Here is an 18,725-nt window from a genome sequence, read left to right as displayed (position 1 = left end):
CTCTCCCCAATCCTCAGTGAGTCTCTCCCCGATCCCCAGTGAGCCTCTCCCCCCAATCCCCAGTGAGTCTCTCCCCGATCCCCAGTGAGTCTCTCCCCCGATCCCCAGTGGGTCTCTCCCCGATCCCCAGCGAGTCTCTCCCCGATCCCCAGTGAGTCTCTCCCCGATCCCCAGTGAGTCTCTCTCCGATCCCCAGTGAGACTCTCACCCTGATCCCCAGTGAGTCTCTCCCCCGATCCCCAGTCTCTCCCCCCCATCCCCAGTGAGTCTCCCCCCCGATCCCAAGTGAGTCTCCCCCCCCAAAACGCAGTGAGTCTCTCCCCGCCGAAACCCAGTGAGTCTCTCGCCATGATCCCCAGTGAGTCCCCCCCGAAACTCAGTGAGTCTCTCCCTCCGAAACCCAGTGAGTCTCTCCCCCCGATCCCCAGTGAGTCTCTCCCCAATCCCCAGTGAGTCTCTCCCCCCGATCCCCAGTGAGTCTCTCGCCCCGATCCCCAGTGAGTCTCCCCCCCCCGATCCTCAGTGAGTCTCTCCCCCCGATCCCCAGTGAGTCTCTCCCCCCGAAACCCAGTAGGTCTCTCCCCCCGATCCCCAGTGAGTCTCCTCCCCGATCGCCAGTGAGTCTCGCCCACCGATCCCCAGTGACTCTCCCCCTGATCCCCAGTCTCTCCCCGATCTGCAGTGAGTGTCTCCCCGATCCCCAGTTAGTCTCTCCCCCGATCCCCAGTGAGTCTCTCCCCGATCCCGTGAGTCTCCCCCGATCCCCAGTGAGTCTCCCCGATCCCCAGTGAGTCTCCCCTGATCCCCAGTGAGTCTCCCCCGATCCCCAGTGAGTCTCTCCCCGATCCCCAGTGAGTCTCCCCCTGATCCCTAGTGGGTCTCCACCGATCCCCAGTGAGTCTCCCCGATCTCCAGTGAGTCACCCTCCCGATCCCCAGTGAGCCTCTCCCCCGATCCCCAGTGAGTCTCTCCCCCCCCGAAACCCAGTAAGTCTCTCCCCCCGATCCCCAGTGAGTCTCCTCCCCGATGCCCAGTGAGGCTCTCCCCCCTATCCCCAGTGAGTCTCGCCCCCCGATCCCCAGTGACTCTCCCCCTGATCACCAGTCTCTCCCCGATCTGCAGTGAGTGTCTCCCCGATCCCCAGTTAGTCTCTCCCCCGATCCCCAGTGAGTCTCTCCCCGATCCCCAGTGAGTCTCCCCCTGATCCCCAGTGAGTCTCCCCGATCCCCAGTGAGTCTCCCCCTGATCCCCAGTGAATCTCCCCCGATCCCCAGTGAGTCTCTCCCAGATCCCCAGTGAGTCTCCCCCTGATCCCGAGTGGGTCTCTCCCCGATCCCGAGTGAGTCCCCCCCCCGATCCCCAGTGAGTCTCGCCCCCCCGATCCCCAGTGACTCTCCCCCTGATCCCCAGTCTCTCCCCGATTCCCAGTGAGTCTCCCCCCGATCCCCAGTGAATCTCTCCCCCCGATCCCCAGTGGGACTCTCCCCCCGATCCCCAGTGCGACTCTCCCCCGAACCCGTGAGTCTCTCCCCCGATCCCCAGTGAGACTCTCCCCACGATCCCGTGAGTCTCTCCCCGATCCGCAGTGAGTGTCACCCCGATCCCCAGCGAGTCTCTCCCCCGATCCCCAGTGAGTTTCTCCCCGATCCCCAGTGAGTCTCCCCCTGATCCCCAGTGAGTCTCCCCCGATCCCCAGTGACTCTCCCCGATCCCCAGTGTGTCTCCCCCTGATCCCCAGTGAGTCTCCTCCGATCCCCAGTGAGTCTCCCACCGAACCCCAGTGAGTCTCCCCCTGATCCCCAGTTGGTCTCTCCCCGATCCCCAGCGAGTCTCTCCCCGATCCCCAGTGAGTCTCTCCCCGATCCCCAGTGAGCCTCTCCCCCCAATCCCCAGTGAGTCTCTCCCCGATCCCCAGTGAGTCTCTCCCCCGATCCCCAGTGGGTCTCTCCCCGATCCCCAGAGAGTCTCTCCCCGATCCCCAGTGAGTCTCTCCCCGATCCCCAGTGAGTCTCTCCCCGATCCCCAGTGAGTCTCTCTCCCCATTCCCCAGTGAGTCTCTCCCCGATCCCCAGTGAGTCTCCCCCTGATCCCCAGTGAGTCTCCCCCAATCCCCAGTGACTCTCCCCGATCCCCAGTGAGTCTCCCCCTGATCCCCAGTGAGTCTCCCCCGATCCCCAGTGAGTTTCCCCCGATCCCCAGTGGGTCTCCCCCTGATCCCCAGTGAGTCTCCCCCTGATCCCCAGTGAGTCTCCCCCGATCCCCAGTGAGTCTCTCTCCCCGATCCCCAGTGAGTCTCTCCCCGATCCCCAGTGAGTCTCCCCCTGATCCCCAGTGAGTCTCCCCCAATCCCCAGTGACTCTCCCCGATCCCCAGTGAGTCTCCCCCTGATCCCCAGTGAGTCTCCCCCGATCCCCAGTGAGTTTCCCCCGATCCCCAGTGGGTCTCCCCCTGATCCCCAGTGAGTCTCCCCCTGATCCCCAGTGAGTCTCCCCCGATCCCCAGTGAGTCTCCCCCTGATCCCCAGTGAGTCTCCCCCGATCCCCAGTGAGTCTCCCCCTGATCCCCAGTGAGTCTCCCCCCGATCCCCAGTGAGTATCTCCCCGATCCCCAGTGAGTCTCCCCCGATCCCCAGTGAGTCTCTCCCCGATCCCCAGTGAGTCTCCCCGATCCCCAGTGAGTCTCTCCCCGATCCCCAGTGAGTCTCCCCCGATCCCCAGTGAGTCTCCCCCTGATCCCCAGTGAGTCTCCCCCCGATCCCCAGTGAGTATCTCCCCGATCCCCAGTGAGTCTCCCCCGATCCCCAGTGAGTCTCTCCCCGATCCCCAGCGAGTCTCCCCGATCCCCAGCGAGTCTCCCCCTGATCCCCAGTGAGTCTCTCCCCGATCCCCAGTGAGTCTCTAATGTTCTGTTTTTTCTCCCAGTCTCTGTGACCCTGGATGTGGAAACAGCGAATCCCCGGCTCGAGGTGTCTGAGGATCTGAAGAGTTTGAGATGGACCTGGACCCAGAGGAGTCGCCCTGACACCAGGAAGAGGTTTACACACTGGCTCTGTGCGCTGGGATCAGAGGGATTCACATCGGGGAGACATTACTGGGAGGTGGAGGTGACGGGGAATCGGGGCTGGAGTCTGGGAGTAGCCGCAGAGTCTGTGGAGAGGAAGGACTGGGTCAGTCTGAGCCCAGAGACTGGATTCTGGACCATTAGGCGGGTTGTTGATCAGTTTTATATAAATTCCTCTCCTGGATCCCGTCTCCGTGTCGGTCAGATCCCCGGGAAGGTGGGAGTTTATCTCAGTTATGAGTCTGGGACAGTTTCATTTTACAACGTGGACACCAAGTCCCATCTCCACACCTTCACCGGGAATAAATTCACTGAGAAACTTTATCCTTTCTTCTCGACTTGGGATGAAAACCAGTTTCTGAGAATCTGCTCCGGTTCTGATCCGGATTGGGAAAGGGGCGGGGCCTCGGGGTGGTGACATCATCCCTGACATCACAATGACTTGAGGGTCAGGGGCAGAGGTCAGGGGTTGGGGGTCAGAAACTGCCACAGACAACAGTTTGTCACTAAATGTGTTGTTTAATTTGCAAATTGTAAAATCCCAATCAGACTGTAAATAAAAACAACCCAAATAAAAACGTCAGAGGATTAAAATAAAAAGGAAATTAAATATCTTGAACTTTCCCTTGCAGTTCATTGTAGTGCCGATGTCAGCCACACGATGGTGATGTCGAGCTATACAAAGGTCAGGAAAGTTTTACAGCGCAGTATCGCCACCTGCTGCTGGAAACCTGGTACTGGCAGGAATACCAACAACTCAAAATGCTTAATCGCTGATCAGACAATTCAGGCAGGACCTTTCTTCACAACTGAAAGAGAATTGAATCAGAAACAAAGGAGGGAAAATAAACATGAGCCTGGACTTCCCACTTCCATGTTCCTGGAACACCAAGTCCCTATCGGGAAATTCCACACAATGTTCAGAAAATCCCAGGTTGGGAGAGTGAGATTTCCCAGTTTGGGAACTTGCTGTGTGTCAGGAGCTGAATTCACAAATCTGAGCGTGTATTCCGAGTACAGAGAGGATAAGAATGTCCTCCTGGTTTAATAACTGGGACATTGGTGGATAGTTCGAATGACCAAAAAGGTGAGGAGGGGTTATTGGGTTACGGGAACAGGGTGGAAGTGAGGGCGTAAGTGGGTCGGTGCAGACTCGATGGGCCGAATGGCCTCCTTCTGTCCTGTATGTTCTATGTTTTAGGTCCAGTCTGTGGAGAGGGAAACAGAGTTGACGTCTCGAGTGGAATATGAATCTTTTTCAGATGATTTCCTGCAGTCTCAGTATTTTGTTTTTATTACAACAGATCGAATTGTTAGATTGTATAAATATAGTTCACGTGATTCACCAACATTACTTGTCAGCAAAACAGTAAACCTAAACCCACAAACTGTTTATGGATTTATTTTTAACCCAGCAATTTCTCAGAATCTTTATGTTATTCAGACCCTCAAATATATTTCAATGTTCAATTAGTTCACACACCTTCACTTCAGTCACTAATATCTGAGGCTGTCTCTCCAGGGTTCCTCTGTTTTGAGCTTTATTCAGGTAAATAAATAAACACATTTTTTACATACAAATCCTAATTCCCGTGGAGCCACACCGCCACCTGCTGGTTGAGATCGGGTCTCCAGAGATTTATTTGTCCTGCATTACTGACTTTGCTGGTGGTGCTGGAACACAGCTGTTTCTTTTTGGGGAGACGATTCTGTTGACTGTTTACAAACTTAACTATAACTAGCGAAGGGAGCATCACTGTTTGTGTCAGTGAATGGCTCCATTAGTCTGTGTAGATATTAGGGATGGACAACAAATGCTGGCTTTGCCATTGACACGCGCCTGTTCTGAGCTGCCACCATGTTCTGAGATTGGGTTCTTTGGCTCGGACTCTGGGTCTGGGACGTGGTTCTCAGACAGACTGGAGACAGACTTTAGTATCCGCTTCAACACTTGTTTATTAGGATTACTTCTGAACCGGTTACAGAATAGGCACGTAGCTCTTAGGTATGATTCCAAACTCTCCCTCGAGAGTCGAACACATGACTGACGAGAGTCATTGTTACATCATCATCAACGTCACACAATAGAATATCCCACCTGTTAACCCTTTAAACACATCAACCCTTTCTAGACACGTTTGTCATAATATACACCAGTATATCATGGTGCAGACACACACTGACGGACACACAGTGGGACCAATCAACATACCAACACCGCAGCCAATCACCAGTGAGAGCACACGCATTATAAAGACAGGGGGCATCAGAGTTCCCGCTCATTCGAGTAGCAGCTAGCTAGGAGCACAGAGCTCGCAGCCTGCAACACAGACATTCACCATGTGCTGAGTGCATCTACTGGTTAGGACAAGGCAAAGGTCTTTAGTTAAAGCTGGTATCGTATTTACCCACAGTTCAAGTATGTTTAAATAGTTAATCTTTCAATAAAATAGTGTTGCACTACTTCAAGTGTTGGTGACCTATATGATCCAGAACACCCAACACATCATGATACCAGGAGTGGTTGCATACTAGCACTTCTTAGACCGACCTGCCTTCCGCCAGCATTCCGTCATCCTGCAACCTGGACAACATCAGCCCGCCGCCGCCGCTCCGCATCGCTGGCAACCTCGTGTCCAACTGGAAGATTTTCAAACAGCGCTTCCAGCTCTTCCTCGAAGCCATGGACAGGGAGGGTGCCTCGGACACCAGAAAGATTGCTCTTCTCCTCTCCACGGCCGGGGACCATGCCATCCACATTTTCAACTCTCTCACCTTTGCAGATGACGAAGACAAGACAAAGTTCAAGACGGTTCTCCTCAAATTTGACACTCACTGCAGCGTGGAGGTGAATGAAAGTTTTGAACGCTACGTGTTGCAGTAGCGTTTGCAGGGTAAGGATGAACCTTTCCAATCCTATCTAACGCACCTCCGCATCCTTGCGCAATCTTGCAGCTACGGGCCCACCTCCGACTCCATGATACGCGACCAGATCGTTTTCGGTGTTCAGTCGGACCCCCTACGTCAGCAGCTCCTCAAAGTAAAGCAACTCACCCTTGCGGCCGCCATCGAGACCTGTGTCTTACATGAAAATGCCACGAGTTGGTATTCCCATATACAAGCGGCTGTAACGGCGCGGCAAGGTCCCCACGAGGCAGAACGGGTCCAAGTGATTGAGCACCTCCAGGGCCTCAGCCTGGATGAGGGCGGCCATTTCGCGTGCTTTTCACGGACTCCCGCGCCTGTACACACCAAACAGGGGGACGGCGATGTGGAGGAACGTAATGCGCAGGCGCGCACCATGCATGACCGCACCCTGCATGCGCGGTGGCGCAGCGAACGTGCTGACGTCACAACGTGCGGCAACTGTGGCTCCGCCCATTTAAAGCGGCAATGCCCCACAAAATCTCGACAATGCGTACGATGTGGAAGACTTGCCCACTATGCTGCCTGCTGTCGAGCAGCTCAGCCTTCCAATTCATATCGCTTCAGCCAGCCTCGCAGGAATGTTCGGGCAATTCAACCCACGGTCAATGAGTCCGATTCCGACCTCCCACACAGCAGTGACACCGAGGACCTGAAGGCGCCTTTTCGAGTCGGTGTCGTAATGAAAAACAGGCTGTCCCCGAAGCAAAGACACCAGCCGCTGTCGGTATACAGCATCGATCCAGACGATGAGTGGTGTGCCACCCTGACGGTCAACCGGTCCCAAATACGACTCCGCCTGGACACTGGCGCCTCCGCCAATCTCCGTGTACCGAGATACAGTGAAAAGTATTTTTTTGTTGAGCTGCACGCAGAAAAATACATTTCACTGTACCTCGGTACACGTGACAATAAACAAATCCAATAAATCTCATGGCGTGGTCTGCTTTTCAAAGCCTTTGTGTCAAACCAACCATTCTTCCATCGGCCTGCCAGCTATTGGACTGCAATGGCAACATCATTCCTGCTACCGGCTCATGCCAACTCGAAGTGACGCACAAGTCACGAAAAGCCATCCTTCCTTTCGAGATCGTGGGCTCCTCGAAGGACTCTCTGCTTGGCGCACAGGCGTGCAAGCTGCTAACTCTCGTTCCAAGAGTTCACTCTCTCTCTCACGTCTGCCTTCCAGGATGCTGACTTCAGGGCGCAACTCAACGCCATCATCGACCAGCACCACGACGTCTTCGAAGGCATGGGCACGATCCCATATTCTGACAAGATCCTACTCAAACAGAACGCCACGCCTGTGGTGCATGCACCTCGCAGAGTCCCAGCACCCCTCAAGGACCGCCTCAAGCTGCAGCTGCAGGACCTCCAAGACCAAGGAGTGATCTCCAGAGTTATGGAACCAACCGACTGGGTCAGTTCCATGGTGTGCGTAAAAAAGCCTTCAGGCGATCTCAGAATCTGCATTGATCCAAAGGATCTGAATCGCAACATAATGAGGGAGCATTACCCAATCCCCAAGCGCGAAGAGATCACATGCGAGATGACTCGCGCCAAGCTCTTCACCAAACTTGATGCCTCGAAAGGATTCTGGCAAATCCAACTAGACAGATCCAGTCGGAATCTGTGTACCTTTAACACCCCTTTTGGCAGATATTGTTACAACAGGATGCCGTTTGGGATCATATCGGCGTCAGAAGTGTTCCCTAGGATCATGGAACAAATGATGGAAGGCATTGAATGTGTTCGCATCTATGTCGACGACATAATCATTTGGTCCACCACCCCGCAGGAGCATGTCAGTCGCCTCCAGCGCGTGTTCAAACGCATACGGGAGCAGGGCCTACGCCTCAACAGAGCCAAATGTTCCTTCGGTCAGACGGAACCAAAGTTCCCGGGGGACCACATCTCCCAGTTGGGTGTGCGGCCGGATGCGGACAAGGTGGCTGCTATCACGGACATGAAAAGGCCAGAGGACAAGAAGGCGGTCCTCTGATTTCTGGGCATGGTCAACTTCCTAGGGAAGTTCATCCCTAACCTCGCCTCTCATACCACAGCTCTCAGGAACCTGGTCAGGAAGACGACAGACTTCCAATGGCTTCTTGCCCACGAGCGCGAATGGAAAGAACTTAAAACCAAACTTACCACGGCCCCGGTATTGGCCTTTTTTGATCCAGCGAAAGAGACAAAAATTTTGACCGATGCCAGCCAATCTGGCATTGGGGCAGTGCTCCTGCAACGCGATGAGGCCTCATCATGGGCCCCCGTTGCATATGCGTCACGCGCCATGACCCCCACGGAACAGTGCTACGCGCAGATAGAAAAGGAGTGCCTGGGCCTTTTGACCGGTGTCGTCAAGTTTCATGATTATATGTACGGCCTTCCCCAATTCACCGTCGAGACCGACCATCGCCTGCTGGTCAATATAATACAGAAAGACTTGAACGACATGACGCCTCGCCTCCAGCGCATTCTGCTTAAACTCCGGCGATACGACGTCCAGCTCGTATACACCCCGGGCAAAGACCTGATCATAGCCGACACTCTGTCCAGGGCAGTCAACACCCCGTGTGACCCAGCGGGATTCATCTGCCAGGTTGACGCCCATGTGGCCTTCGTGGCCTCCAATTTACCTGCCACGGATGAACGCCTCGTCCAAATTCGGCACGAGACAGCGGCTGACCCCCTGCCAGAGCGTGTCATGCGTCACCTAACAGACGGGTGGCTCAAGGGCCAATGCCCGCAGTTCTACAACATCAGAGACGATCTGGCGGTAGTCGATGGTGTCCTCCTGAAACTGGACCGCATTGTCACCCTGCACAGCATGCGCCAGCTCGTCTTGGAACAGCTACACGAGGGCCATCTTGGCGAGGAGAAGTGCCGCCGACGGGCCCGAGAGGCAGTGTACTGGCCCGGCATCAATGACGACATCGCCAACACAGTGCTCAACTGCCCCACCTGTCAGCGCTTCCAGCCGGTCCAACCACGTGAGACCCTACAGCCCCATGAGCTGGTCACGTCCCCTTGGTCCAAGGTCGGCATCGACCTGTTCCATGCGCTGGGCAGGGATTATGTTCTGATTGTAGACGATTTTTCTAACTACCCGGAGGTGGTACGTTTGCACGACATCACATCGTCTGCAGTCATCCGTGCCTGTAAGGACACCTTTGCTCGTCACAGCATCCCACTCACTGTGATGTCGGACAACGGCCCCTGCTTCGCAAGCCAGGAATGGTCCAACTTTGCCAGGAGGTACAACTTTGTGCATGAGACACCCAGTCCAGCACAAGTGGGTAGCACTGTGGCTTCACAGCGCTAAGGTCCCAGGTTCGATTCCCCGCTGTGAATCACTGTCTGTGCGGAGTTTGCACGTTCTCCCCGTGTGCACGTGGGTTTCCTCCGGGTGCTCCTGTTTCCTCCCACAGTCCAAAGACGTGCAGGTTAGGTGGATTGGCCATGATAAATTGCCCTTAGTGTCCAAAAAGGTTAGGAGGGGTTATTGGGTTACGGGGATAGGGTGGAAGTGAGGGCTTAAGTGGGTCGGTGCAGACTCGATGGGCCGAATGGACTCCTTCTGCCCTGTATGTTCTATCTCTGCTCTGACTGAGGCTCCCGAGAGACGCTCTGCATTTCTTTGACAGCCCCTGACCAGAAGATTCTGGAAGAAATGCACAGCGGCAGCCAGTTGAGGTGGAGGGGGAAACTTATAGTGTGGCGGAAATCTGCAAATTATAGACACAAATTGGAAAGATTGGGGTCATTATCTCAGGCTACTGATCCTGGGATGGAGGGAAGATCTTATGAGGGAAGGCTGAGGGACTTGAGGCTGTTTTCGTTAGAGAGAAGAAGGTTAAGAGGTGACTTAATTGAGGCATACAAGGTGATCAGAGGATTGGATACGGTGGACAGTGAGAGCCTTTTTCCTCGGATGGTGATGTCTCGCACGAGGGGACATAGCTTTAAATTGAGGGGAGATAGATATAGGACAGATGTCAGAGGTAGGTTCTTTACTCAGAGAGTAGTAAGGGCGTGGAATGCCCTGCCTGCAACAGTGGTGGACTCGCCAACACTAAGGGCATTAAAATTGTCATTGGATAGACATATGGACGATAAGGGAATAGTGTAGATGGGCTTTAGAGTGGTTTCACAGGTCGGTGCAACATCGAGGGCCGAAGGGCCTGTACTGCGCTGTAATGTTCTATGTTCTTTGTCAGAACTGGACAAAGCTAACCACGAAACAGATTTGTTTTAACGTCCTGAGGCAGGAAAAGTGGGTCGGGGGGGAACTAAAGGTAAGGACTGTAATAGGGCAGAGAATTGAAGATGTTAAATCACAAATAAAGGCTGATGGTGCAAAACAAACGGGCGTGGTAATAAAGTAAAGAATCAACTTGCTGGAAAAACAAGGGAGGGGTCTGGGCAGGACTGCAAGAAGAGATGTTGCACATCTCCTGCAAAGTGCAAACATAACTTGGACGCAGACCTGTTCCCATAGCAACAAATTGCATTTGGAGGAGGTGAGCGCAATGAGTGGAGAAGCTGTTCGACGTGAGAACAGGTCGGGCCAGGTCGGAGGAGGGTGCTGGTGGATGGGGATTAGTTGGGCCTCATTTCAAGGCAGAAACAGAGAAACTCCCTGAGGGGACGAGGATGTGGAAGATGTGGATGGCATGGTCCCCGGCCGTGGAGAGGAGAAGAACAATCTTTCTGGTGTCCGAGGCACCCTCCCTGTCCGTGGCTTCGAGGAAGAGCTGGAAGCGCTGTTTCAGTTGGCCCCGAGGTTGCCGGCGATGCGGAGCGGCGGCAGCGGGCTGATGTTGTCCATGTTGCAGGATGACGGAATGCTGGCGGAAGGCAGATCACTTGCAGGTAGGTCTAAGAAGTGCTAATATCCCTCAACTCCTGGTATCATGATGTGTTGGATGTTCTGGATCACATACAGGTCACCAACACTTGAAATAGTGCAACACTATTTTATTGAAAGATTAACTATTTAAACATACTTGAACTGTGGGTTAATACAATACCAGCTTTAACTAAAGACCTTTGCCTTGTCCTAACCAGTCGATGCACTCAGCACAGGGTGAATGTCTGTGTTACAGGCTGTGAGCTCTGTGCTCCTAGCTAGCTGCAACTCGAATGAGCGGGAACTCTGATGCCCCCTGTCTTTATAGTGCGTGTGCTCTCACTGGTGATTGGCTGCGGTGTTGTGTGTGTTGATTGGTCCCACTGTGTGTCCATCAGTGTGTGTCTGCACCATGATATACTGGTGTATATTATGACACCTGTTACATCTCTAACGGTGCCCTGTTCCGATGGAAGGTACAGAAACGATAACAGTGTCTGTGTCTCTCTCCACACAGAGTTTTCTGAGTATTTCCAGCATTTTTTGTTTTTCATTTCAGATGCACAAATATTCCTGCTTCATAATCATTCATAATATTTCATTTATTTCACCTCATCCATCTTTACAATATGGATTCTCTGCTCATTCCTTGCTCCTGCATGCATGCTAATAACTTGAAGCTCTAATTCACCACCGTCTCTCTTGACTCCGGCAGTCTCAAAATTATCCCACTGCTTGTCCGACATCAATACCGGAACTTTTCTCCAATTAAATAGCGGGTGACTGAAGCCATTGCCACGATCCAATGGTCACGCTGCGCCCAAAATCCAGCTCACCGTGTGGAAAATAAAAGCCGGGAGACTCTACTCCCAGGATCTACCCAGCTCGCAACGCCTGGTGAGATCTAACGCGATCTCGCAAGGCGTTACGATGTAAATGGGCGGAATCACTTTAGAGCAAATCTGCATATCAGAGAGAGACAGCTAGTCTCGCGTTAATGTGCAGATTCCCCAGGTACCTGAGGCTTTGTGATTCATTCACAAAGAGGGTGGTAAAAGAGGTGGGGGGGAGGCATTATTAATTAGAGATAGTATAACAGCTGCAGAAAGGCAGTTCGAGGAGTATCACCCTATTGAGGTAGTATGGGTTGAAGTCAGAAATAGGAAAGGAGCAGTCACCTTGTTAGGAGTTTTCTATAGGCCCCCCAATAGTAGCAGAGATGTGGAGGAACAGATTGGGAAACAGATTTTGGAAAGGTGCAGAAGTCATAGGGTAGTAGTCATGGGCGACTTTAACTTCCCAAATATTGAGTGGAAACTCTTTAGATCAAATCGTTTGGATGGGGTGGTGTTTGTGCAGTGTGTCCAGGAAGCTTTTCTAACACAGTATGTAGATTGTCCAACCAGAGGAGGGGCAATATTAGATTTAGTACTGGGTAATGAACCAGGGCAAGTGATAGATTTGTTAGTGGGGGAGCATTTTGGAGATAGTGACCACAATTCTGTGACTTTCACTTTAGTAATGGAGAGGGATAGGTACGTGCAACAGGGCAAGGTTTACAATTGGGGGAAGGGTAAATACGATGTTGTCAGACAAGAATTGAAGTGCATAAGTTGGGAACATAGGCTGGCAGGGAAGGACACAAGTGAAATGTGGAACTTGTTCAAGGAACAGGTGCTACGTGTCCTTGATATGTATGTCCCTGTCAGGCAGGGAAGAGATGGTCGAGTGAGGGAACCATGGTTGACAAGAGAGGTTGAATGTCTTGTTAAGAGGAAAAAGGTGACTTATGTAAGGCTGAGGAAACAAGGTTCAGACAGGGCATTGGAGGGATACAAGATAGCCAGGAGGGAACTGAAGAAAGGGATTAGGAGAGCTAAGAGAGGGCATGAACAATCTTTGGCGGGTAGGATCAAGGAAAACCCCAAGGCCTTTTACACATATGTGAGAAATATGAGAATGACTAGAGCGAGGGTAGGTCCGATCAAGGACAGTAGCGGGAGATTGTGTATTGAGTCTGAAGAGATAGGAGAGGTCTTGAATGAGTACTTTTCTTCTGTATTTACAAATGAGAGGGGTGATATAGTTGGAGAGGACAGTGTGAAACAGATTGGTAAGCTCGAGGAAATACTTGTTAGGAAGGAAGATGTGTTGGGCATTTTGAAAAACTTGAGGATAGACAAGAGCCCCGGGCCTGACGGGATATATCCAAGGATTCTATGGGAAGCAAGAGATGAAATTGCAGAGCCGTTGGCAATTATCTTTTCGTCCTCACTGTCAACAGGGGTGGTACCAGGGGATTGGAGAGTGGCGAATGTCGTGCCCCTGTTCAAAAAAGGAACTAGGGATAACCCTGGGAATTACAGGCCAGTTAGTCTTACTTCGGTGGTAGGCAAAGTAATGGAAAGGATACTGAAGGATAGGATTTCTGAGCATCTGGAAAGACACTGCTTGATTAGGGATAGTCAGCACGGATTTGTGAGGGGTAGGTCTTGCCTTACAAATCTTATTGAATTCTTTGAGGAGGTGACCAAGCATGTGGATGAAGGTAAAGCAGTGGATGTAGTGTACATGGATTTTAGTAAGGCATTTGATAAAGTTCCCCATGGTAGGCTTCTGCACAAAGTAAGGAGGCATGGGATAGTGGGAAATTTGGCCAGTTGGATAACGAACTGGCTAACCGATAGAAGTCAGAGAGTGGTGGTGGATGGCAAATATTCAGCCTGGATCCCAGTCACCAGTGGTGTACCGCAGGGATCAGTTCTGGGTCCTCTGCTGTTTGTGATTTTCATTAATGACTTGGATGAGGGAGTTGAAGGGTGGGTCAGTAAATTTGCAGACGATACGAAGATTGGTGGAGTTGTGGATAGTAAGGAGGGCTGTTGTCGGCTGCAAAGAGACATAGATAGGATGCAGAGCTGGGCTGAGAAGTGGCAGATGGAGTTTAACCCTGAAAAGTGTGAGGTTGTCCATTTTGGAAGGAGAAATATGAATGCGGAATACAGGGTTAACGGTAGAGTTCTTGGCATTGTGGAGGAGCAGAGAGACCTTGGGGTCTATGTTCATACATCTTTGAAAGTTGCCACTCAAGTGGATAGAGCTGTGAAGAAGGCCTATGGTGTGCTCGCGTTCATTAACAGAGGGATTGAATTTAAGAGCCGTGAGGTGATGATGCAGCTGTACAAAACTTTGGTAAGGCCACATTTGGAGTACTGTGTACAGTTCTGGTCGCCTCATTTTAGGAAGGATGTGGAAGCTCTGGAAAAGGTGCAAAGAAGATTTACCAGGATGTTGCCTGGAATGGAGAGTAGGTCTTACGAGGAAAGGTTGAGGGTGCTAGGCCTTTTCTCATTAGAGCGGAGAAGGATGAGGGGCGACTTGATAGAGGTTTATAAGATGATCAGGGGAATAGATAGAGTAGACAGTCAGAGACTTTTTCCCCAGGTGGAACACACCATTACAAGGGGACATAAATTTAAGGTGAAAGGTGGAAGATATAGGAGGGATATCAGAGGTAGGTTCTTTACCCAGAGAGTAGTGGGGGCATGGAATGCACTGCCTGTGGAAGTAGTTGAGTCGGAAACATTAGGGACCTTCAAGCAGCTGTTGGATAGGTACATGGATTACGGGAAAATGATATAGTGTAGATTTATTTGTTCTTAAGGGCAGCACGGTAGCATTGTGGATAGCACAATTGCTTCACAGATCCATGGTCCCAGGTTCGATTCCGGCTTGGGTCATTGTCTGTGCGGAGTCTGCACGTCCTCCCCGTGTCTGCGTGGGTTTCCTCCGGGTGCTCCGGTTTCCTCCCACAGTCCAAAGATGTGCGGGTTAGGTGAATTGGCCAATGATAAATTGCCCTTAATGTCCAAATTGCCCTTGGTGTTGGGTGGAGGTGTTGAGTTTGGGTAGGGTGCTCTTTCCAAGAGCTGGTGCAGACTCGGGGGGCCGAATGGCCTCCTTCTGCACTGTAAATTCAATGATAATCTATGATTAATCTAGGACAAAGGTTCGGCACAACATCGTGGGCCGAAGGGCCTGTTCTGTGCTGTATTTTCTATGTTCTATGTTCTATTCCTTTTGCCTCAGAGGCTTGGGTGAGTGCTGTACTGAACTGGTCCCCACAAACAGGGACCAGGCATGATGGTGCTTGTGGGGGCCTCCCTGGGGATTGGAGGCCTCCAGCTGCATGCCCTTTGGACAGGTGGCACCCTGGTGCTGCTGGTGACACCTGGGCACCCTGCACTGCCAAGGTGCCCAGATGGCACTACCAGCTGGCAGGAGCATTGCCAGGTTGGCACTGCTAAGTTGCCAAGCTGGCATTTTTCTGAATTGGCCTGGGGTGCCCTCCTAAAGTGGGTTGGGGATGGTGGTCGCTTCGGGGTCCTCGGAGATCAGGATGCCCGATCTCTTGCTACACTGGGGAATTCCAGCAAGTGGTCCTTAATGCACAAAATGGTGTGATGTGCTCTTGGCTGCGTTCCCCGCTGAGGAACCTTATACAACGCGGTTGGGTTGTATAACTATGTGTTTCCCGGCGCTGCGAGCGGTTAAACGCGCTATGGGACCAAAAATCTGTCTATCCCAGCCTTAACGATATTCATTGATGAAGCATGCACGCCCCACTGGGATAGGGAATTCTCTAGATTCACAACTCTTGGAGTGAAGTAATTTCTTCTCATCCTGGTCTGAAATGGTCAGCTTCTTATCGAGACTGCGCTCCCCTTGTTTTAGACTCCTCGACCCGCAGAAACAATCTCTCAGTGTCCACCCTATTAAACGGGCAGCACGGTGGCACAGTGGTTGGCACTGCTGCCTCACAGCACCAGGGACACTGGGTTCGATCCCAACCCTGGGTGACAGTCAGTGTGGAGTTTGTACATCCTCCCTGTGTCGCCGTGGGTTTGCTCCGGTTTCCTCCCACATTTCAAAGATGTGGAGGTTCGGTGGACTGGCCATGATGAATTGCCCCGAGTTGAGGTTAAGGGGGATTGGGCCTAGGCAGGGAGCTCTTTCAAAGAATCGGTGCAGCCCCGATGGGCTGAATGGCCTTCCTCTGCACTATGAATTCTATGATTCTTTGAAACCCCTTCAGAATTTTGTTGGTTTCAATGAGATCACCTCTCCTTCTAAACTCCAGAGAATTTAGGCCTCGTTTGCTCAGCCTCTCATCGTAGGACACTCTCCTTATCCCAGGAACCAATCTATTAATTGGGGCAGCACGGTAGCATTGTGGATAGCACAATTGCTTCACAGCTCCAGGGTCCCAGGTTCTATTCCGGCTTGGGTCACTGTCTGTGCGGAGTCTGCACATCCTCCCCGTGTGTGCGTGGGTTTCCTTCGGATGCTCCGGTTTCCTCCCACAGTCCAAAGATGTGCAGGTTAGGTGGATTGGGCATGATAAATTGCCCTTAGTGTCCAAAATTGCCCTTAGTGTTGGGTGGGGTTACTGGGTTATGGGGATAGGGTGGAGGTGTGGACCTTGGGTAGGGTGCTCTTTCCAAGAGCTGGTGCAGACTCGATGGGCTGAATGGCCTCCTTCTGCACTGTAAATTCTATGATTAAGCCTTGGCTATGCGGCCTGCAATATAAGTACATTCTTTCTGATACATGGGGACCTAAACTCCACCCAGCCATCCAGTTACAGGCTCACCGAAATGTTGCATAATTACAGCAAGACTGGTTTAGTTTTTGTATTCCAACTCCCTTGAAATAAAGGCCAACATGCCATTTGCCTCCCTAATGGCTCACTGAACTTACGTGTCAACCTGCTGCATTCCTTCTACGAATACACCCAAGTCTCTTTGCGCATAAAAGCACACAAGGCTTAACGCCTTTTAAAAATGTTCAGCTCACACCCGGCCACGATGGAAGGCTCCCTGAAGGAAATGAATGAACCAAGTCTGGTTATTCAACAATCCATTTCTGCTCATCACAATTGCCTGTCCTGTTCTGAGATGTACTTATTGCCACTGGAGCCAGCGGCAGCGACTGACAAGTGTCCCAATTGATACGGGACCGCCAATTTTCAACTGGGTTGGACCTGAGCAACCCTCCGAGATGTCCAACTTTTGGGAGATGCTGAGAAACGATCAGAGGAAGGAGCTGTGCAGCCTCCACAAGGAGAAGGTGAAATTGTTTTGCAAAACGGACAATCAGCTCATCTGTGTTGTTTGCCAGAGTTCAAAAAGCCACCAAACCCACGGGTTGCTGCCGCTGGAAGAAGCTGCTGAAGAGTTTAAGGTGAGGAGATACTGTGTAAAGCAGAGGGACCGAACAGAATCGATCCTGATCACAGTGGTGTTCATTGACTTGGGGTTGAGGCCTGGCTGTCAATACTTAAGACATTTTTGATACTGTGTTTGTATTTATGTCATTACAGAGCCATTAGTAATAATAATAATAATCGCTTATTGTCACAAGTAGGTTTCAATGAAGTTACTGTGAAAAGCCCCTAGTCACCACATTCCGGCGCCTGTTCGGGGAGGCTGGTCCGGGAACTGAACCCGTGCTGCTGGCCTTGCTCAGCATTACAAGCCAGCTGTCTTTGCCCACTGTGCTAAACCAGCCCATTACTTGGGCTGCGAGTTGTATTGTTGTTTTCGGAGGCCAGGGATAAAACGTGCAAGTGTTAGATTGATTAATGTAGACGAGCCCTTCAACTGCCTGATCCAGATCTGAAGCAGTTAGTGCCAGCATGAATCGTTCTATCACCGACACCTCTCCAACAGCCTTTGGCAATATGGTAAAATAACCGGGATCATGAAACAGAGGCAGATCCATTTTTCCGGGCCTTTTCCGAAAGAACAGCCCAGACAGAGGCAGCTTTAACAGGAATAAGCAATTTGGAAGTGTGGGAAAATAAATTTATTTTGAACCCGTAAGGAGGTAGTGGGCATGATTTAACGTGCAAAATCAGAGTTTCATTTCAGGCACGTGTAGCATGGTCTGCCTCAGTGCCAGTAGCGCCAAGAACAACTCCTCTATCAAGCAGGACTCCGGTGAGGAACGCCCCGACAAGGCCGTACTTACCTCATTTCCTGAACTAACCAGCTCAGCTCGTCAGTGCAGGAAGAGATCGGGGTGGAGTTTAAAAATGGTAGCATAGTGGTTAGCACTGTTGCTTCACAGCTCCAGGGTCCCAGGTTCGATTCCCGGCTTGGGTGACAGTCTGTGCGGAGTCTGCACGCTCCCCCTGTGTCTGCGTGGGTTTCCTCCGGGTGCTCCGGTTTCCTCCCACGGTCCAAAGATGTGTAGGTTAGGTGGATTGGCCATACTAAATTGCCACTTAGTGTCCAGGGATGTGCGGGTTAGATGGGGTTGCAGGGATAGGGCATGATCAATTGCCCTGAGTGTTCAAACGAAAGGTGAGGTGGGGTTACTGGGTTACGGGATAGGATGGCGGCGTGGGCTTTCCAAGGGCCGGTGCAGACTCGGTAGGCCGAATGGCCTCCTTCTGCACTGTAAATTCTATGATTCAATGATTCTACGATCTCTTGACTCTCCTCAGATGCCAAATCATGGCCTCCGGACTCCTCCCACTTCCCCAACTTACCTCTTAGGAGGTCCTCAAGCCTCCCACCCCCTCCTGAGAGCAAGCCACCACCAGGTCCGATCCCAGCACAGACAATCTAGCATCAGGGCACTTTGGCACTTCCAGCCTGGCATTCCCGGCAGTGCACCCGCCAGTGTGCCAGGGTGACAGTGATCGGTGCCATGTTGGCAGTACCAAGCGGGAATGCTAAGGTACGACCCTGCCCAGAGCCCGACTACCCGGGAGTCTCCGATGCCCTGGGAGTCATCCCCAGGTGCCATTATGCCTGGTCCACGTTTGTGTGTACCAGTGCTAAATGGCGGCATGGCGAGCTCTCCCAGGTGTTTGTTCTTG

The 18,725-nt window shown here is 52.0% G+C and overlaps 1 protein-coding gene across 1 annotated transcript in view; it reads left to right on the top strand.

The window, feature by feature from the left end:
- Window positions 1-18,725, top strand: part of LOC140389162 (E3 ubiquitin-protein ligase TRIM39-like) — a 71,565-nt gene that overhangs the window by 10,908 nt on the left and 41,932 nt on the right. Inside the window, exon 6 of the mRNA XM_072473322.1 lies at window positions 16,740-17,080. Coding sequence (XP_072329423.1) covers window positions 16,740-17,080 — 341 coding nt within the window. The remainder of the gene's footprint in view (window positions 1-16,739; window positions 17,081-18,725) is intronic.

This window comes from Scyliorhinus torazame, chromosome 14 (assembly GCF_047496885.1).
Source record: "Scyliorhinus torazame isolate Kashiwa2021f chromosome 14, sScyTor2.1, whole genome shotgun sequence".
In the NCBI taxonomy this organism is placed as follows: domain Eukaryota; kingdom Metazoa; phylum Chordata; class Chondrichthyes; order Carcharhiniformes; family Scyliorhinidae; genus Scyliorhinus; species Scyliorhinus torazame.
This window is presented reverse-complemented; position numbering and strand designations above follow the sequence as displayed.